General features: G+C 52.4%; 1 protein-coding gene across 1 annotated transcript in view; it reads right to left on the bottom strand.

The window, feature by feature from the left end:
* The window catches only part of PLCG2 (phospholipase C gamma 2), a 157,863-nt gene extending 141,365 nt beyond the window's left edge, over positions 1-16,498 (bottom strand). The window contains exons 1-2 of the mRNA XM_059044019.2: positions 16,365-16,498; positions 10,515-10,753 (exon numbers count right to left, since the gene is read on the bottom strand). Of these exons, the coding sequence (XP_058900002.1) occupies positions 10,515-10,707 (193 nt within the window). The 5' untranslated portion in view covers positions 10,708-10,753; positions 16,365-16,498. The remainder of the gene's footprint in view (positions 1-10,514; positions 10,754-16,364) is intronic.
* Positions 16,499-16,787: the final 289 nt, after the last annotated feature.

Genomic DNA, 16,787 nt, shown 5'->3' with positions numbered 1-16,787 from the left:
GCAAACCTCCCACAGCGCTTCCCCTGTCTTTCTAAGTGATTTACCTTCAGGAGCTCATCTGATCCTCCTGAAGACCCTATAAGGTGGGTACTGTCCCTCTTCCCATTTTACAGGTGAGGAAACAGAGGCACAGAGAGGGAAGTCTCTTGCCCAAGCCACAGACTTGGGACTCAAACCCAAGCAGGCTGGCTCCGGTCCCCACGTTTAAGCAGCACACAACACCGCCTCTCACACCCTCACAGCCGAGAGCAGTGCAGCCAGGAAAGGAGATGACACTTGGGATAAAGCAAGGGCTCTTAAATTCCTTTACAACAAACACCGGCTTGTCCGGCTCGTCTGCGGCCACGTGGGTACATCAATCGCCGGGTTCACCTCCCTGCCTCTCGGGCTCCTTTTAAAGGGGAGCGTGTTAGTCTGCTAGGGATGCTGTAGCAAAACACCCCCAACTGGGTGGCTTCAACAACAGAAATGTATCGTCTCACAGCTCAGATCAAGGCGCTGGCAGGGGCGGCTCCTCCTGTGGCTGTGAGAGGGAATCGGTTCCCTGATTCCCTCCCGGCTTCCCGTGATGTCGGCAACTGTCAGTGTTCCCGAGCTTACAGAGGCATCGTGAGTGTGTGTGTGTGTGTGTGTGTGTGTGTGTGTGTGTGTGTGTGTGTGTGTGTGTGTGTGTGTGTGTGTGTGTGTGTGTGTGTCCCCTCTTCTTATAAGGACACCAGTCATATGGGATTAGGGGCCCATTCTGTGCCAGCATGACCTCATCTTAACTAATTACATCTGCAAAGACCCTATTTCCAACAAAGGTCACCTTCTGAGGTCCTGGGGATTAGGGCTTCAACACATGAATTTGAAAGGGAGACACAATTCACCCGTAACAGGGACCCATCTCTGCCCAGAGTCCTGAAGAAGCCAGACCACGTTCTCTATCAGGAGACCCGTCTAACCCACCCTCCACACCAAAGCTGACCGGAGAGGACCCTGGTCTCAAAGGCAGCCAACCCCCCGAGCACTGGCTCAGAAGACCCAGCCAATCAGAGGCATCCATCCTGGGGAGGCTGGGACCCAAAGCCTTCGCCGATGGGGCTGCACAAAGTGGAGAGCTTGGCTGGACAGGGTCTAGCCAGGCCTGTGAGGGAACCTAAGACGGCCGCCAAAGCCCATCGATGGAGAGACGTCACCACCGGCAGCTCCCGTCACAGACAGGACGGGCGAGTCCTCAGTGCCGTCACCTCCCCTTCCCGGGAGGCCCGGGGCAAAGGCTCTTCATTTCCCTGAATTCCTGCAATCATTCTATTCTCTAGCCTTCAGTGGGGCTCCTACAGCCACCTCTGCATCTTCCAAAATTAGGGGCCGGGCAAGAGCCTGGGGGACGCCTGACAAGCCCCTTTCCCATCCTTCCTGGCACACAACTGGGCCACGTTTCCCAGCATCCTTTGTAGCCAGTCACATGCCAAGTTCTGGTCAATGGGAGATGGGAGGGGAGAGGCACATCGGCTCCAGAAATGACCCCTAAAGCCCCCTAAGCCATCCTCCACTCTTCCTCTTCCGCCACGTGCTGGCCGAAGAGGAGATCCTGCAGTGGCCTCAGATGCCTGAGGGGACAGGGGTGCCACCAGACAGCAGAGCCCCACACCCCAATCCCACTAGACCGAGACCTGAGTGAGAAACGTGCATGAGATCAAGAAATCATTTGTCACTGCTGTTAGTCTACCCTGACAAGACAGAAGCTTTTACTGCTGTGCCCTCTGGCCAGAACGCTCTCCCCTCAGAGCTTCTCAGGGCTCCCTTATCACCTTGCAAGTCTCAGCTCAAATGCCACCTCCACGGAAATGCTCCCCTGAGGCGTGGCCTCCCGAAACAGCGCTCTTCACCGGTTCCTCTTTGTCAAGGTGCCCTGCTTCCTCCTCTCCTAGCACCCACCACAATCCAGAATGACTGAAGGACTAGCCTGGCTTTTCCTGCCTCTCCGGTGACACTGTAAGCTCCCCGGGGGGTCCACACTGTCCCGCTCACCACGCTGTCCCCGGTGACGGACACCATTCCCGACACACGCCAAGTCCTCCGAGCGTTTGCCGAACCAACAGAGGGCTGAACTCTAATCACCCCAAGCGATCGCCATCCAGGGCGGAAGACAGCCCTTGAATAAACACAGAAACCAATTCCTCCACGGACCAGCGTACAGGCAGGCCTCCATCAACGTCGGGAATAAAAACAAGAGCTCTATTTCTCACACCAGCAGGCTCCGCCGTAGGGAATCCGTGCCCCGGGAAGAGGAGGAGGACAACACATTCGGGTGCAGGAAAGAAACAAGAATTTCGTTACATAAATGCGAGTTCTCACATTCATGTCATCCTTTCCACAATGCCATTTCCCTCCTCGTCTGATGCGGACAAGAGCAGGAGATGCTTAAGCACCTACCTCCTCTGTGCCCAGCACCGCTGAAAGCAGGCTACGTGTGTTACTTCACTTAATCCTCACAGGAGCCTAGGGAGACAGGTTCTTTTCCTATTCTCATTTTACAGATGTGGAAAAGAGGCACAAAGAGGTGACATGAATGGTCCAAGGTCACCCTCCAGTGAAGAGGCAGGGCTGGCATCTGAAGCCAGGCACTTGGGCTCCAGAGCCTATGCTGTTACCATAACTGCACATCTATAATCAAAAACTGTATGTACACACACACACACACACACACAATGGAATATTACTCAACCGTAAGAATGAAACAATGCCATGTGTAACAAGACAGATAGACCTAGAGATTATCATACTAAGTGAAGTAAGCCAAACAGAGAAAGACAAATACCATATGATATCACTTATATGTGGAATCTAAAAAAAAAAAAAAAAAAAAATGATACAAATGATCTTATATACAAAACAGAAACACACAGACACAGAAAACAGACTTATGGTTACCGAAGGGGAAAAGGGGCAGGGGACAAATTAGAAGTTTGGGATTAACATATATACCCTACTATATACAAAAGAGAAAACCAACAAGGACCTACTCTATAGCACAGGGAACGCTACTCAATACTTCATAATAAACTATAAGGGTAAAGAATCTGAAAAAGAAGAGATATTTGTATATGTATAACTGAGCCACTTTCCCGTACACCTGAAACTAACACAACATTGTAAATCGACTATACTTCAATTAAAAGAGAAAAATATTTCTTTAAAAAGAAAAATAAGTTGGTCCACACTGGGGGCATTGGTGGAATCTTATTTATGATGGGACACTTGACTGACAGAGCTTGGGAACCACTTTCAGACGATGGATTTCTTCTTAGACGGAAGATGCCAGTGGGGAAAAAAAAAAAAAACATCTATTTCTCCATCGTTTGAAAAACACTTTGTTAAAATAAGAACTTGGCAAAATACTCTTTTTTAAAAAAGATGGGTAAGAAGCTCAAGGTTGGATTTCAGAAGAAGCCAGGATACAGGACGAGCCCATTTCAGCGCCCCTGGCTGTGTCCGCACTTGTCTCCGCTGTGGGGTCTCCAGCAGGCATGTCTGCCTTCCCGCTAACCAGGCACCTCTCGAGTCTCCTTGCCCTGGCACCTCAGCACCAGGCAGAGCGTGTCCTCTGCGCGAATAAGGAACCGGTGCCTTCCCTCCTGTCGTAACGAAATCTGAACGAAGCTGTCACTCTTAGGTGAATCAGGGTGCTTCTGTATCCCATACAGGACTCAGACATCTCTGATATCATGTAAGAGGAGACAGCAACACAGAGCAGAAGACTTGAGACTCTGAAGGCAGGTTGAACAAATGCAAACTGTAGTTCTGCCCCTTCCTGACGGTGTAGCCTTGGGCATGTCACCTAGTCTCCCCAGGACTCAGTTTCCTCGTAATAAAGTGGGGATGATTCCTGCTTCCTGTTCACAGGGTCACAGGCAAGCCAAGAACCTAATACCAGGGAAACAGAACAGCTCCTATTTGTGAGAACCCCTCATTCACGGGCTGCCACCACTTGCCAAAAATAAGCAGACGGAGAAAACACGCGTAAGCAGAAGTGAAAACTTGAGGATAAAGGGCCCATTCAGTCGAGATGGACATGGTCCACGTCCTCAAAGGCGGCACGTTGCACAGCTGGCCCCATCCACACTCCACAAACAGCTGGCACCACACTGGCTCCTGAGACGCATTCCAGACCGCCCTCCCGAATGGACAAGAGGCAAGAGGACCCCAAAGGTTCAACTCAGAAAGGTCCCCAAGCGGCCTCCTTTCCAGCTGGAGTCAGCGCAGCTGGTGCCCCTGGAAAAAAAGAAAAAGCAGAGAGGCAGCGCTTCCCGGCATGAGCTCCCTCTGACATCCAGAGACTCAGGAGCCAGTGCAGGAAGGAATCCAGGGCACCACCTTGCCCATTAGCCTTGGAGAGCAAACGGGAGAATGACAGCCAAGAGGTGAGTGTCTGGCTGGAGACCACTGTCTTTATTAGAAGCCAGGCCTTGGGACCCCCACCCATTAAAATATGTACCTTTTATACACAGATAAAACATATACATATAAAAAAGTACATAAGGACTTCCCTGGGGGCACAGTGGTTAAGAAGCCGCCTGCCAATGCAGGGGACATGGGTTTGAGCCCCGGTCGGGGAAGATCCCACATGCCGCGGAGCAACTAAGCCCGTGCACCACAACTACTGAGCCCGCGCGCCACAACTACTGAAGCTCACATGCCTAGAGCCCGTGCTCCCCAACAAGAGAAGCCACGGCAATGAGAAGCCCACGCCCTGCAATGAAGAGTAGCCCCTGCTCGCCGCAACTAGAGAAAGCCCGCACGCAGCACTGGAGACCCAACGCAGCCAAAAATAAATAAATTTCTTTTAAAATAATTTTAAAAATAAAAAAGTACATATAATAAAATCCATTTAATTCTCACCCTTATCTTATTGGTAGGGACTATTATCATTTCACTTGACCGACAGGGAAACTGGCACAGAGAGGTCAAACAGCTTGCCCTGGCTCACACAGCACCTAGTATTTGGTCAAGCGGGGAGTTGAGCTACAAGCCTGGATCCAGAGTCCAGCTGTCCTCACGGTCACTTGGCTCCAAGGTGGCTGCCGTCAACTTTTTCCCGCCCTGGACGTGCAAGCCTCACCCTCCCCAAGAGGAGATTCCCCATGCTTTGAACCTGAGCTGGCCCTGGTGACCTGAGCACGTGACTCTCTGGGACTTCTCGGGCTAAGTCACAGGAAGCACAGCAGCTTTGGCCTGGGACTCGGGGAACACGCGCCCGGGGGGGCGCACCAGGCACCAGGCAAGAAGTCCAGCCACCCTGGGACCGCCACACGGCAGGTGCTCAGCCAACATTTCCAGCTGAGCCCAGGCTTCAAGCCAGCACCACCACAGCACCAGACATGGGAGGCAAGATTCTGGAACCTTCCAGACCAGGTGATATGCCAGTTGAGTGCCACCTCAGTCCGGGCCACAAAGAGTAGAAGAACCACCCAGCTAAGCCCCATGCAAATCACTGACCCACAGATCTACTCACTTGCATCCAATGGCACCTACTGACCCCACTTCAGGGCAGGCGTCCTGCTGGCCACCTGACAAGCCCCTCCCTTAACTCTCCACACAAGCAGCTCCTTTGCCATGAGGCCTCCCCCCATTCCCTACCATCCCCCATCCCCACTGAGGGGGACAAGAGCCTTCCTTCCTCACCAAGTACCCGGCGCAGACCCGCACTGTGTACCGACCGCACGATCCTGCAATGCCCAGCTGGTGCATCGGTTCCCTCCAGGGCAGGGACTCCATCCTTCCTCCTCTCCCTTAGCAGAATCTAGCACCCAATGTGACAGCAAATATGGGCTGAACGCATGACACAGCTCCGTCACGACAGGGTCCAAAGAGAAACCCCAATACACCCAGCGCCATTTTACGGTTCTAAGCAAAGCAAACGCGTGACCTTAGACCAAGTCTTCTTAACCTTGGCACCACTGACACTTTATACGGGATAATTTCGCTTCGGCGAGGGCAGGGACTGTCCCGTGCATTGTAAGGTGTTCACCAGCACCCCCGGCCTCAATCCACTGGATGCCAGAAGCCCCCCCACCCCCCCGGCACAAATAATCACAGCTAAAAGTACCTCCAGGCATTGCCAAATGTCCCTGAATGGGTGGGGATGGGACTGCCTCGGCTGAGACCCACTCACTGCTTTGCACAGTGGGACCCCTGGGTGTCTACCTTCACCCAGGCCCGCGAGGGGTGTTGTGACACCTGTCCAAAGGTCACAATTACCCCAGGACCACACACTCCTGCTCCCTGCTGTTCGCCTGCCCCTCCCAACAGTAGCCCGGAGGACCCCGCTACCCAGAACCCCTGAGGCAACAGTACAGCTGTCGGGGTCCCCCAGGACACCCCTGTGTCAGGAGGCTGAAAATGCGGCGCTGAGAGTCCCCATCCAGGGCCCAAAGGCCTATTCTTTCTAAGTGGTCAGGGGAGCACCTTTTCCAAGCTCTTCCCTCCCAAACTGGGTTTTCTGTTGCTGCACAAACACCACTGACACAGCCATATCACACAGGCTCGCCGGCGAACGTTCAAAAACGCAGGCGTGTTCACATCACCCCTCTTCTGAAAGCACTTCGGTGGATGCCTAGTGCTCTCCAGAAAAAGCCCAAACACCTACGCAAGACTCTGCTGCCCCGGACAAGCTGGATGCCACGTGTCATCAACCACCGATGGCAAAAATAACAGCAGCAGTTGCCACCGGTCCAGGGCTTACCCTGCGCTGGACACCATGTTCGACCCTCTGATGTATCGACTCATTTACTCACTCCCAACTGTAACCGTGTGCAGGGAAACCAACATTACTCCCACTCTGCAGAGAAGAGAATTAGATCTCAGAGAGCGGATGTAACTTGCCCTGCAGTCACATGGCAAAGCTCATCAAATGTGCTGGAAGTCAAGCTCCACGCTGCTTGTACCAGTCAAACAATGTGGGCTCCACGAGGACTAGAGTCTAATGTAATTCCTGCTGTACCTCCAGGACCGAGAAGAGTGCCTGGGAGAGCAGGCATTCAAATACAGATGGATGGATGTAAGGAAGGATGGGTGGAAGGAAGGAAGGAAGGAAGGAAGGAGGGAGGGAGGGAGGGAGGGAGGGAAGGAAGGATAGAGGGAAGGAAGGGTGGATGGACTGACAGAAGGGTGCAGGGAGGGAGGGATTCTCTAGAGCAGTACCTACCAAACCTGGCTAGCTACCAGGGTCACCTGGGGAGCCTATTAAAATACTGAATGCCAACCAACCTGGTGAATGACAGACATCCTCAGCCACTCCAAGGAGGAGGAGGAACTGCTTTTAGTTGATGAGTGGGGAGAACTATAGCGTGTGGATTTCAACAGCCAAAATCCTGTCTCACACCCAACAGAACTTTCAGGAGAAAGTTCCAGTAGGAACTTATGCCCCCCACAGGTGTTTCCGATGTTCAGCCCCCAGAAGAGGAGGGACCAGCCATCCACTCTCAGTGCAGGACACCTGTATTTACCATCCGTGCCCTTTCACCCCCAGGCAGGCCCCCACCCCCGCCCCAGCTGCGACAGGTCTCTGGGCCACTTGGGAGGCGGAGTGTGGCCAATGCCAACAAAACTGGGAAGAGAGTTTGTTGCCCCCAGAAATGGGCACTTCCAAAGCGGGGCTTCTGCCTCTGTGCCACTGGAGGCCTGCTCGGCTCCAAAGCCAGGAGAAACCTTTGGGAAAGCTACTTCATCTCACTCATGATAAAAGAAATCAAACGAAGAACTACACCGAGCTATCAGAGACCACCTGTGAACGGCCAAGTTCAGGACCCCAAGGCAGAGTGGATGAGGGTGTGGGGAACGGGAGGTACCCTCAACACCTCGTGGGCCTCTGTGGGATGTTGTCCAACTGTCCTTTAAAAGTTAAAGTAGGGCTTCCCTGGCGGCGCAGTGGTTGACAGTCCGCCTGCCGATGCAGGGGACGCGGGTTCGTGCCCCGGTCCGGGAAGATCCCACGTGCCGCGGAGCGGCTGGGCCCGTGAGCCATGGCCGCTGAGCCTGCGCGTCCGGAGCCTGTGCTCCGCAACGGGAGAGGCCACAGCAGTGAGAGGCCCGCGTACCGCAAAAAAAAAAAAAAAAAAAAGTTAAAATAGCTTGTACCCTTTAACTCAGAAATAACACATACAGGAAGCTGTCCTTCAGGTACACACAATATGTGTGCATGAAAGCGTAATGCAAGGATAAGCCTCACACAGTCGGTGGGAATGTAAAATGGTGCAATAACTCGGCAAAGAGTCTGGAAGTTCCTAAAATGATTAACAAAGTTACCATATGGACCTAGGAGCAATGCTACTCCTAGACAGATACCGAAGAGAAATGAAAACACACATACAAAAAATCATTCATGACTGCTCATAGCAGCAGGATTCATAACAGCCAAAAAGTGTAAACAACCCAAATGTCCATCAACAAATGAGTGGATCAGCAAACTGTGATTTGTAGCGAGGGGGATGGACCTGGAGTCTGTCACACAGAGTGAAGTAAGTCAGAAGGAGAAAAACAAATACCGTATGCTGACACATATATATGGAATCTAAGAAAAAAAAATAAAAAATAAAATGTCATGAAGAGCCTAGGGGTAGGACGGGAATAAAACACAGACCTACTAGAGCATGGACTTGAGGACATGGGGAGGGGGAAGGGTAAGCTGGGACGAAGTGAGAGAGTGGCATGGAGATATATACACTGCCAAATGTAAAACAGAGAGCTAGTGGGAAGCAGCCGCATAGCGCAGGGAGATCAGCTCGGTGCTCTGTGACCACCAAGAGGGGTGGGATAGGGAGGGTGGAAGGGAGGGAGACTCAAGAGGGAGGAGATATGGGAACACATGTATATGTATAACTGATTCACTTTGTTGTAAAGCAGAAACTAACACACCATTGTAAAGCAATTATACTCCAATAAAGATGTTACAAAAAACAAACAGGGCTTCCCTGGTGGCGCAGTGGTTGAGAGTCCGCCTGCCGATGCTGGGGACGCGGGTTTGTGCCCTGGTCTGGGAGGATCCCACATGCCGCGGAGCAGCTGGGCCCGTGAGCCGTGGCCGCTGAGCCTGCGCTTCCGGAGCCTGTGCTCCGCAACGGGAGAGGCCACGACAGTGAGAGGCCCGCGTACCGCAAAAAACAAACAAACAAACAAACTGTGGAATATCTATACAATGGAATATTCCTCAGCCACATAAAGGAATGAAGTATTGAGACACACCACAATGTGGATGAACCTTGAAAACACTGGAAAACATTGTGTTAAGTAAAACAAGCCAGTCACAAAAGGCCACATACTATATGTTCCTTTTAGAGGAAATGTCCAGAACAGGGAAATCTATAGAGACCGAAAGGAGATTAACGATTGCTGAGGGCAGGAGAGGTGGATGAGGAATAGAGGCGTGGCTAAAAGGTACAGGGTTTCTTTTGGAGGTGATGAAAATTGTGGTAGTGGTTGCACATATCTGAATATACTGAACTGTTCATTTTAAATGGATGAATTGTATGGTATGTGAATTACATCTCCATAAATCTGTTACCAAAAAAATTTTTTTTAAAACTAGAATCCAAGTATAGTCACTACAGCTAATAACAAAAGACTGGAAAAACCCAAAGTGTCCATCTCTAGGGGTTAAACTGTTACACTGTAGCCAGAATGCTATGTGGCCATGAAAGAAAAAGGCAGCTCAACATGCTGATAATATACCACCTCCAAGATACATGTTAAATTAAAAAAAGAAATCAAAGTGCAGAAATGTATGTAGTAGGTACCCATTCACGTAAGAAATGCAATGCACACATCACACAGGCACAGAATACTTCTGGAAGACCAAAGAACTTGGTAATGAGCTTGCCTCTGGAGCGCGACGTGGGCTGGGGAAGAGACATTTATTTATGAACCGTCTCCTTTTCCCCCAAGTATACATTTTAATTCCTCAATTAAAAAGTCAAATTAAGCCAAGTCTCTGCAACTGAAAAATTGCTGAAGTCTCCCAACTCTGGTTGTTAAAAACCGTCTTAGAAACTTTTGGAACTGAGCCAACTGCCGAACGTAAAGAGGATGGGAGAAGCAGACGCCTCCACTTGGACCAGAACTTCACTTGAGAGCTACAGAACAGGCAGCAGTACGCTCTGTCCCCCTGGCGCTAAAGCACAGGCCTCTCGCTCTGCTTGCCTGGCTACCAAGCTATGAGTTTCCCCAAGCTCTGGCCAGCTGGCCCTCAAAGGGCAGACGGCTTGACCATCAACTCGAACCAAACGGTCCCCGATGCTGTGAGACAGGGAGCCCAGGCCCTGCCATCCCAGGTGAGCTGTCTGCATGTCATTTCCAAGTTGGCCCACGCGGGCTTTTCTGTTCCTTCACCTGCTGTTTCCCAGCTAACTTGCCCCACCTGCTCTAAACCCATTCAAGGGACCCGGACAGAGCGGCCCCGCTTTCACTTTCAGAAGGTATCAAACCAACAACTGCCGTGAGCCCTGGTCCGGGCAGGAAGGTGAGAAGGTACTCACGGAAGCCCTCGATCTTATCGGCCGTCTTGCTCCAGGCCACCTGCTGGGTCTCCATGATCACCTGGACGGTCCTCCGCTCCGGGGTGGATTTGCGGAAGCTGAACACCGTCATCACCGTGCCCAGCTCCAGGGCCCTCTTGATCTGACTCTTCTCGTACTCCGGAAGGGCGTCGACATTGACCGCGGTGCTCATGGTCGCCCGCTCCAGGGGGAGGCAAGGAGGGAGGGAACCAGGGAGGCTGCAAGGGCGGAATAAAGGCGGGAACTGGTTTTAGTTAACTGAGCGGGATTTGGCTTAGACTTCAAGGGCCAAAATCCTGTCTCACGCCCGTCGGGATGAGTTTGGGGAGAAGGTTCTAGCGGCAGAAACTCACCGGCCGCTCAGAGAGCCCACGCAGGACACACAGAGGTTTAAATGGAAGTGAGGTGTGGGTGGAGCCCTCGACCTCACTGACGCAACCACTATCCCGGCTTTAAATAACCAAATCACCCCAGCCTGGCTGTCACCACGCCTTCCTCACATACTCTGATGCTGTGGAACATGTGAATAGCCCAAGCAGCCCAGACTGACTCCTGTCCCCACCCCTGACACCCTGCCAAGAGATTTCCAACCATCCCTTTACTTCCCGAGTAAAGTTGGGAACAGGGAAAAAAAAAAAAAAAAAAACCTTCCGAATGTGTCCACGGAACTGGGGCAAAAAGGGCAGAAAAGAGCAGAGCTCAGCAGCCTCACGTTCAAATCCTGGTGTAGGCTCCCACTGACCGTGTGGACCTGGGCAGGCTGCGTGACCTCCATGAGCCCCAGTTTCATGACAGTGAGGAAGCCACCTGTGAAGCACCTGGTGTGCAGCTCGGCATCCAAGGGGTGTCCCTGGCGATCCCTCATCCTCCTGCACAGCTGGCATTTCCCAGAGAGGTGCTTGCGCCCCAAATCTCAGAGCCTTCCTCGTCTGGTTTCTCTCACGCCCACATCCAATCCACAGGCAAACCCAGAATCCAGTCAGTCTCCCTGCTTCACTGGTCCCTCCAACGATCTTATACTTGGGTCATTCAGATCACCTGCTAACTGGTCTCCCTGCTTCCGCTCCAGCCCCTACCGTCAACTCTCAGACCAGGAACCAAAAGGATGCTTTAAGAACGAGGGTGGGGCTTCCCTGGTGGCGCAGTGGTTAAGAATCTGCCTGCCAATGCAGGGGACAAGGGTTCAAGCCCTGGTCTGGGAAGACCCCACATGCCGCGGAGCAACTAAGCCCGTGAGCCACAACTACTGAGCCTGCGCATCTGGAGCCTGTGCTCCACAAAGGGAGAGGCCGTGACAGTGAGAGGCCCGCGCACCGCGATGAAGAGTGGCCCCCGCTCGCCGCAACTGGAGAAAGCCCTCGCACAGAAACGAAGACCCAACACAGTCAAAAATAAATAAATTAATTAAAAAAAAAAAAAAAAAAAGAACGAGGGTGAAATCAAGCTGCTGCCTAAGCCCCTGCTCTGCAAAAACCCTCCCCGCAGTCTGCCTCCCAAATGTCCAAAGACGCTGCCCCTCCCTCAGAAGGGACTTAACTTCAGGCTTGCAGACTGCAGCCCCTACCCCAAATCACTTACACCTGCAGGCTGAACTGCTACCCTTGTAAAGGGGAAGATGACAGATTAATGAACCTCCAAAGGTTCTTATAAGGATTGAACCAGATAATGTATCTCAGCCCGTAAAACAAAGATGCAAAGTCCATGCTCCTCAGATTTAGCTCCTGCTACTGTCACTATCCACCGTTCCCTGTGTCTTTCTTACCTCCTCCCCTCCTCCAAATCCCTTTAGGCTCCCACAGTTGCTACTCTGTAGAGAAACCCGTGTTCAGCCAGGAGGGCTGTCTGGGCCTCCACACTGGCTCAGCCTCCCCACAGCCTCTTTGCCAAGTTGCTCAAAATCAGGGCCTCAGTTTCCCCAGCTGTAAAATGGGGATAACAATACCACCCTCCAGGGGCTCTGGAAGGACTAGACGCCACAGTGTATGTACAGCCCCCAGCATCTAGCAGGGCCTCTGATAATATTAATCAGCCAGCTGGTCAAGATATTGATCAAGGGTCAACTCTATAACAGACATGGAGGGCGGACGTGTATGCAAATGAAGGGTGCAGTGAGCAGCCCAGGCCCTGTCCTTTGCTCCCTCATCCCTCTACCTCACACCCACAGCCAAAGGCACCTCCCAGGTATGCTGGCAGCCCAGCGATAAGGTCATGAATTACACCTGCCCTCCGCCCATTTGGAAAGGGACCAGTCAGCTCAATGATTCTGCAGTAGCAGAGACATGGGGGAGGGGGCAATACAAGGAGTAGCAAGAAGGGTCCCCAACTTAGTCTGGGGTAAGGCTGGGAACTGACAGTGCTCATAGGAAGCTTCTGGAGGAAGGCGGTGTCTGAATCCAAGCTTTCAAAAAGATGAAGCGGGAGGGAACGGTGTTCTAGTCAGAGGAACAGGCTTAAGCAAAGGCCCGATAGCAGGACTACAGGGTATGCCAAGACCTCTGCCTGACCTGAGCCTCCGGCCTCACTGCCCTCGAATCCAGGTCAGGGGATGAACAAGGTGCCTGAGGCCAGTCTCATCCTGGTAAACTAGCTGTTTCTTGGCCCTTGCCAGGCACCTGCACCCGCCATATCTCATTCATCTCATTTACTTCAATGAGAAATACTGGAGGTGGAAACTCAAGTCCTGGGAGGTGAAATCATGTAATCAAGGTCACAGAGACACATGGTGACACCAGGATCGGAACCCCGGTCTGAATCCCATGCCCCTGCTGCTTCAGCACCCACCTTCTGGAATCCAGAATCCGGTGGCAGAATCTGGTCAGACAGTAACTAACTTGGCAGAGAGGTCAAAGGACTTGGCCAAAGTCACACAGCTGGAAAGCATCAGAACCAGGATTTGGACCAGGTCCCAGCCATACACCTCCTGAGTTCCCCACTCCCAGGGCTCAAGGCCCGCGTGTAGCAGGGCGCAAATAGGAAACACACAACCCCTCGCAACACTGCCACGTAAACCAGCCAACCGGGAAGCACCAGGGCCCTCAGTTCTTTCTGACTCTGGGAGGGCCTTGGACTTAACCTTCCCAGGATTCTGGTTACTTCCCACTTAGAAGCCCAGTGGATTGGTTCAACCGTAAACATCAAGTCTCTCATGTCCTTCCCCAAGAAATGGGAAGACCTCCTCACGGCCACAAGATCCTTGGAGTCAACCACCAAAATCCACCAGCTCCCAACTCAGGCATCCAGAGTTCAGTGCTTCAGCAACTAAGACAAGGGAGTCTCCGAGGCCTTGACCCAGGGGAGGGCATCACCCATCACAGGCAATTTCTATTTTGCTTCTGCTTTCAAAAAAGATCAGAAAAGAAAAAGAAAGAAATAGCCTTGAAATCCCTTTTTTGTTCCTGTTTCTCATCCTCCCTGGGTAACTTTATAAAAGTGACTTACGGTGCAAATACAAATGTGGCTGAGATGTAACAAGATTCTACTTTTCATGTCCTTCAATTGGAAATAAACTTCTGGGAAAGATAAATATCCTAGGATACTGCTTATATGTGGAATCTAAGAAAATGGTACAAATGAACTTATTTACAAAACAGAAATAGAGTCACAGACGTAGAAAACAAACTTATGGTTACCGGGGGGAAAGGAAGGGGGGATAAATTGGGATTGACAAATACACACTACACTATATATAAAATAAATAACTAATAAGGACTCACTGTATAACACAGGGAACTCTTCTCATTACTCAGTAATGACCTATATGGGAAAAGAATCTAAAAGAGCATGGATATATGTATATGTGTAACTGATTCACTTTGCTGCACAGCAGAAACACAACATTTTAAATCAGCTATACTCCAGTAAAAAATAAAAAATAAACTTCTGGGATACAAGGACCCAGAACCAGGAAACAGGGGAGATCTCTTCAGTGCTCTCTGCACACGTTAGAGAAGTACAGAATTTCTTACAAAATCTCACTAAACAATTCTGTTAGACTTTGGTACCGTCGCATCCCTGAGAGGTAACAGCCCGTCTTACAGCTCGAGGGATGTTACTAATGCATCTCACACCCTCCCTGCAGCAACAGAGCGATACATGTTTTCACTGCAAGAACCAAGCAGTGTCAGCTGTGGCAGGTACGAATGTGCACTACTTCAACTTTTTTTTTTTTTTTTTAGGGCAACCTGTGAGCACCTACTAAAATGTAAAACATGCATATGCTTGGATCCAGTGCTGTGCGGAAAGAGGCACAAAAATATTCACAGAAGCATCATCTGTAATAGAAAGAGAAAAAAAAAAAACAAGAAACAATTCCACTGCTCACGAATGGGAGGGGTCCCTTAAATGATGGGACACACACATTAAAGAATGCTCGGTAGCTATTGGAAAGAATGAGGAAGATTTACACTCAATTTGATCCGGAAAGATTCGTGAGGTGGATGAAAAAAGAGTTGCAAACTAATAAGCATAAATATAATTACATTTTTTTAAAAGGCTGTCTGCTTATAAATCCAGGAGGAGTGGTTACTTTTGGAGAGTGGGAGAAGGTAAAGGGTCTGACCTGACTTTTGACTGATTTAAGCGCTAACATAATGGATGAGCTTTCCTGCTTTGTGTTTTTACGTGTTTTCCAAATGAAGACGCGCTTTCAAAAAGCTCCTCACCCGCAATTTTCCGTCAACTCCACTCAGCCAAAGGGCTCTTCCTGGGGGTCCTGGCTTGGCCTCTTCCAGAGGAGTTTCACAGGCTCCAGGTAGAGGGAGGGGGAGGGGGGAGGGCTGCAGCATGATTAGGCCATTTCAGCATCAAGGAAACCTGCAGCGAGTATCGTCCTGAGCTGGCACACACGGGGCATTTACATCTTTGTAATAGGGGTAACTGCCTGAGGCGGCCAGGGACCCCTAAATTAAGACCGCCTGCAAGACTGTGGCTAAGGATGATGGCCCGAGCCCCAACGCAGGGCCCTTAAGCATAGGGTGAAGAAGTGGCAGATAAGCCCCAATTCTCCACACAGCCCTGGAATGGAGGCCTGGGTGGCCCAAGTACCCAGGGGAAGAAACTGAGGCTCAGAGATTCTTCAACTTGCCCAAGGTTACACAGCTGGAACCGATTCGAATTACACTGACTGACAAGGCCACCTGTTTCCCATGCGCGTGCCACCCCCCCCTCCATACTTTCTCACTCTAGCTCAACAACAGGGTGCTTACAAGAGCCCCTCCCGGGCCCCCTCTGGAATCCAGGCGCCAAGCGCCCCCCGCCCCCCGTCGAAACGGGACACATCTTTCCCGCGAATTCTTCCGCTCTGGGGGTAACGACCTCTCTGGGTTCCACAACATAACCAGGAAAACGCAGAGACGCACATCATGATGCGTACAACTACTTCGGGGGGGAGACGGAACCCTGAATCCCCCGAACGCTCTATTTCTCAGGACGAAGGGCTGCGCCTGCAGTCAACAAGCCCTGGGCACAGGGGTGGTCAGGAGACACGCCCGCCCCGCCCCCCCGGCCACCGGCGCCTCCACCACCAGCGCTCGCGCGAACCCCAGACCGCAAGCCGCGCCGCTTCCTCCAGGCTCCCATTCAAAGCCGGACGGACCCAGGACACCAACCGACGAAGTGGCGCCGGCCCGAAGTGAGGAAGTGGCCGGCGACGGAGCCCGGACCCCCGCCGTCACCGCCCCGGCCCCGGGCACAGCGGGCGGGGGCTCCGACGGCGTGCCCCACCCCTGCCAGCGCCGGCAGCGCCCGGGCGCAGGTCCCCCCTGGACGCCGCTCGCCGAGCGCGGGTGCCGCGGGCGCCCGCGTGCGCTCGCACCCGGCCGCGCCACTCACCTGGCCGCGCCCCCGCTTCGGGTCCCGGCTCTGGGGTCCCGCGCGCAGCCGCCCGCCGTCCTGGCTGTGGGCACTCCCTGCCGCGCACGCCCTCCGACGCGGGCGCAGTTACTTCTGCTTCGGTCGCGGCCGCGCGCCACGTGACACCGCCGGGGCCGCCCCCCGCGCCCCGGCCCGCCCCACCCCCGGCCCGCCACTCGGAGCACCCCCGGCGCCGCGTCCTCCCTGGGGGCGGACCAGGCCTGGGACCCCGCCTCCGCGGGCCGAGAAAGAAACGGAGGCGGCGGGAGGGGATCGACCTGCCCCTCCTCACTTGCAAGGTGGAGAGAAAACTTCCAGATAGACTAGCTTTTATGGAGCTCCTACTGCACGCACGTGTTTTACATGCATTTAATATACTCCCCATAATCACCGGGAATTGGC

This window comes from Kogia breviceps, chromosome 18 (genome assembly GCF_026419965.1).
Source record: "Kogia breviceps isolate mKogBre1 chromosome 18, mKogBre1 haplotype 1, whole genome shotgun sequence".
Classification (NCBI taxonomy): Eukaryota; Metazoa; Chordata; class Mammalia; order Artiodactyla; family Physeteridae; genus Kogia; species Kogia breviceps.
Note: the sequence above shows the minus strand (reverse complement) of the source record. Positions and strands in the feature narration are given on the sequence as shown.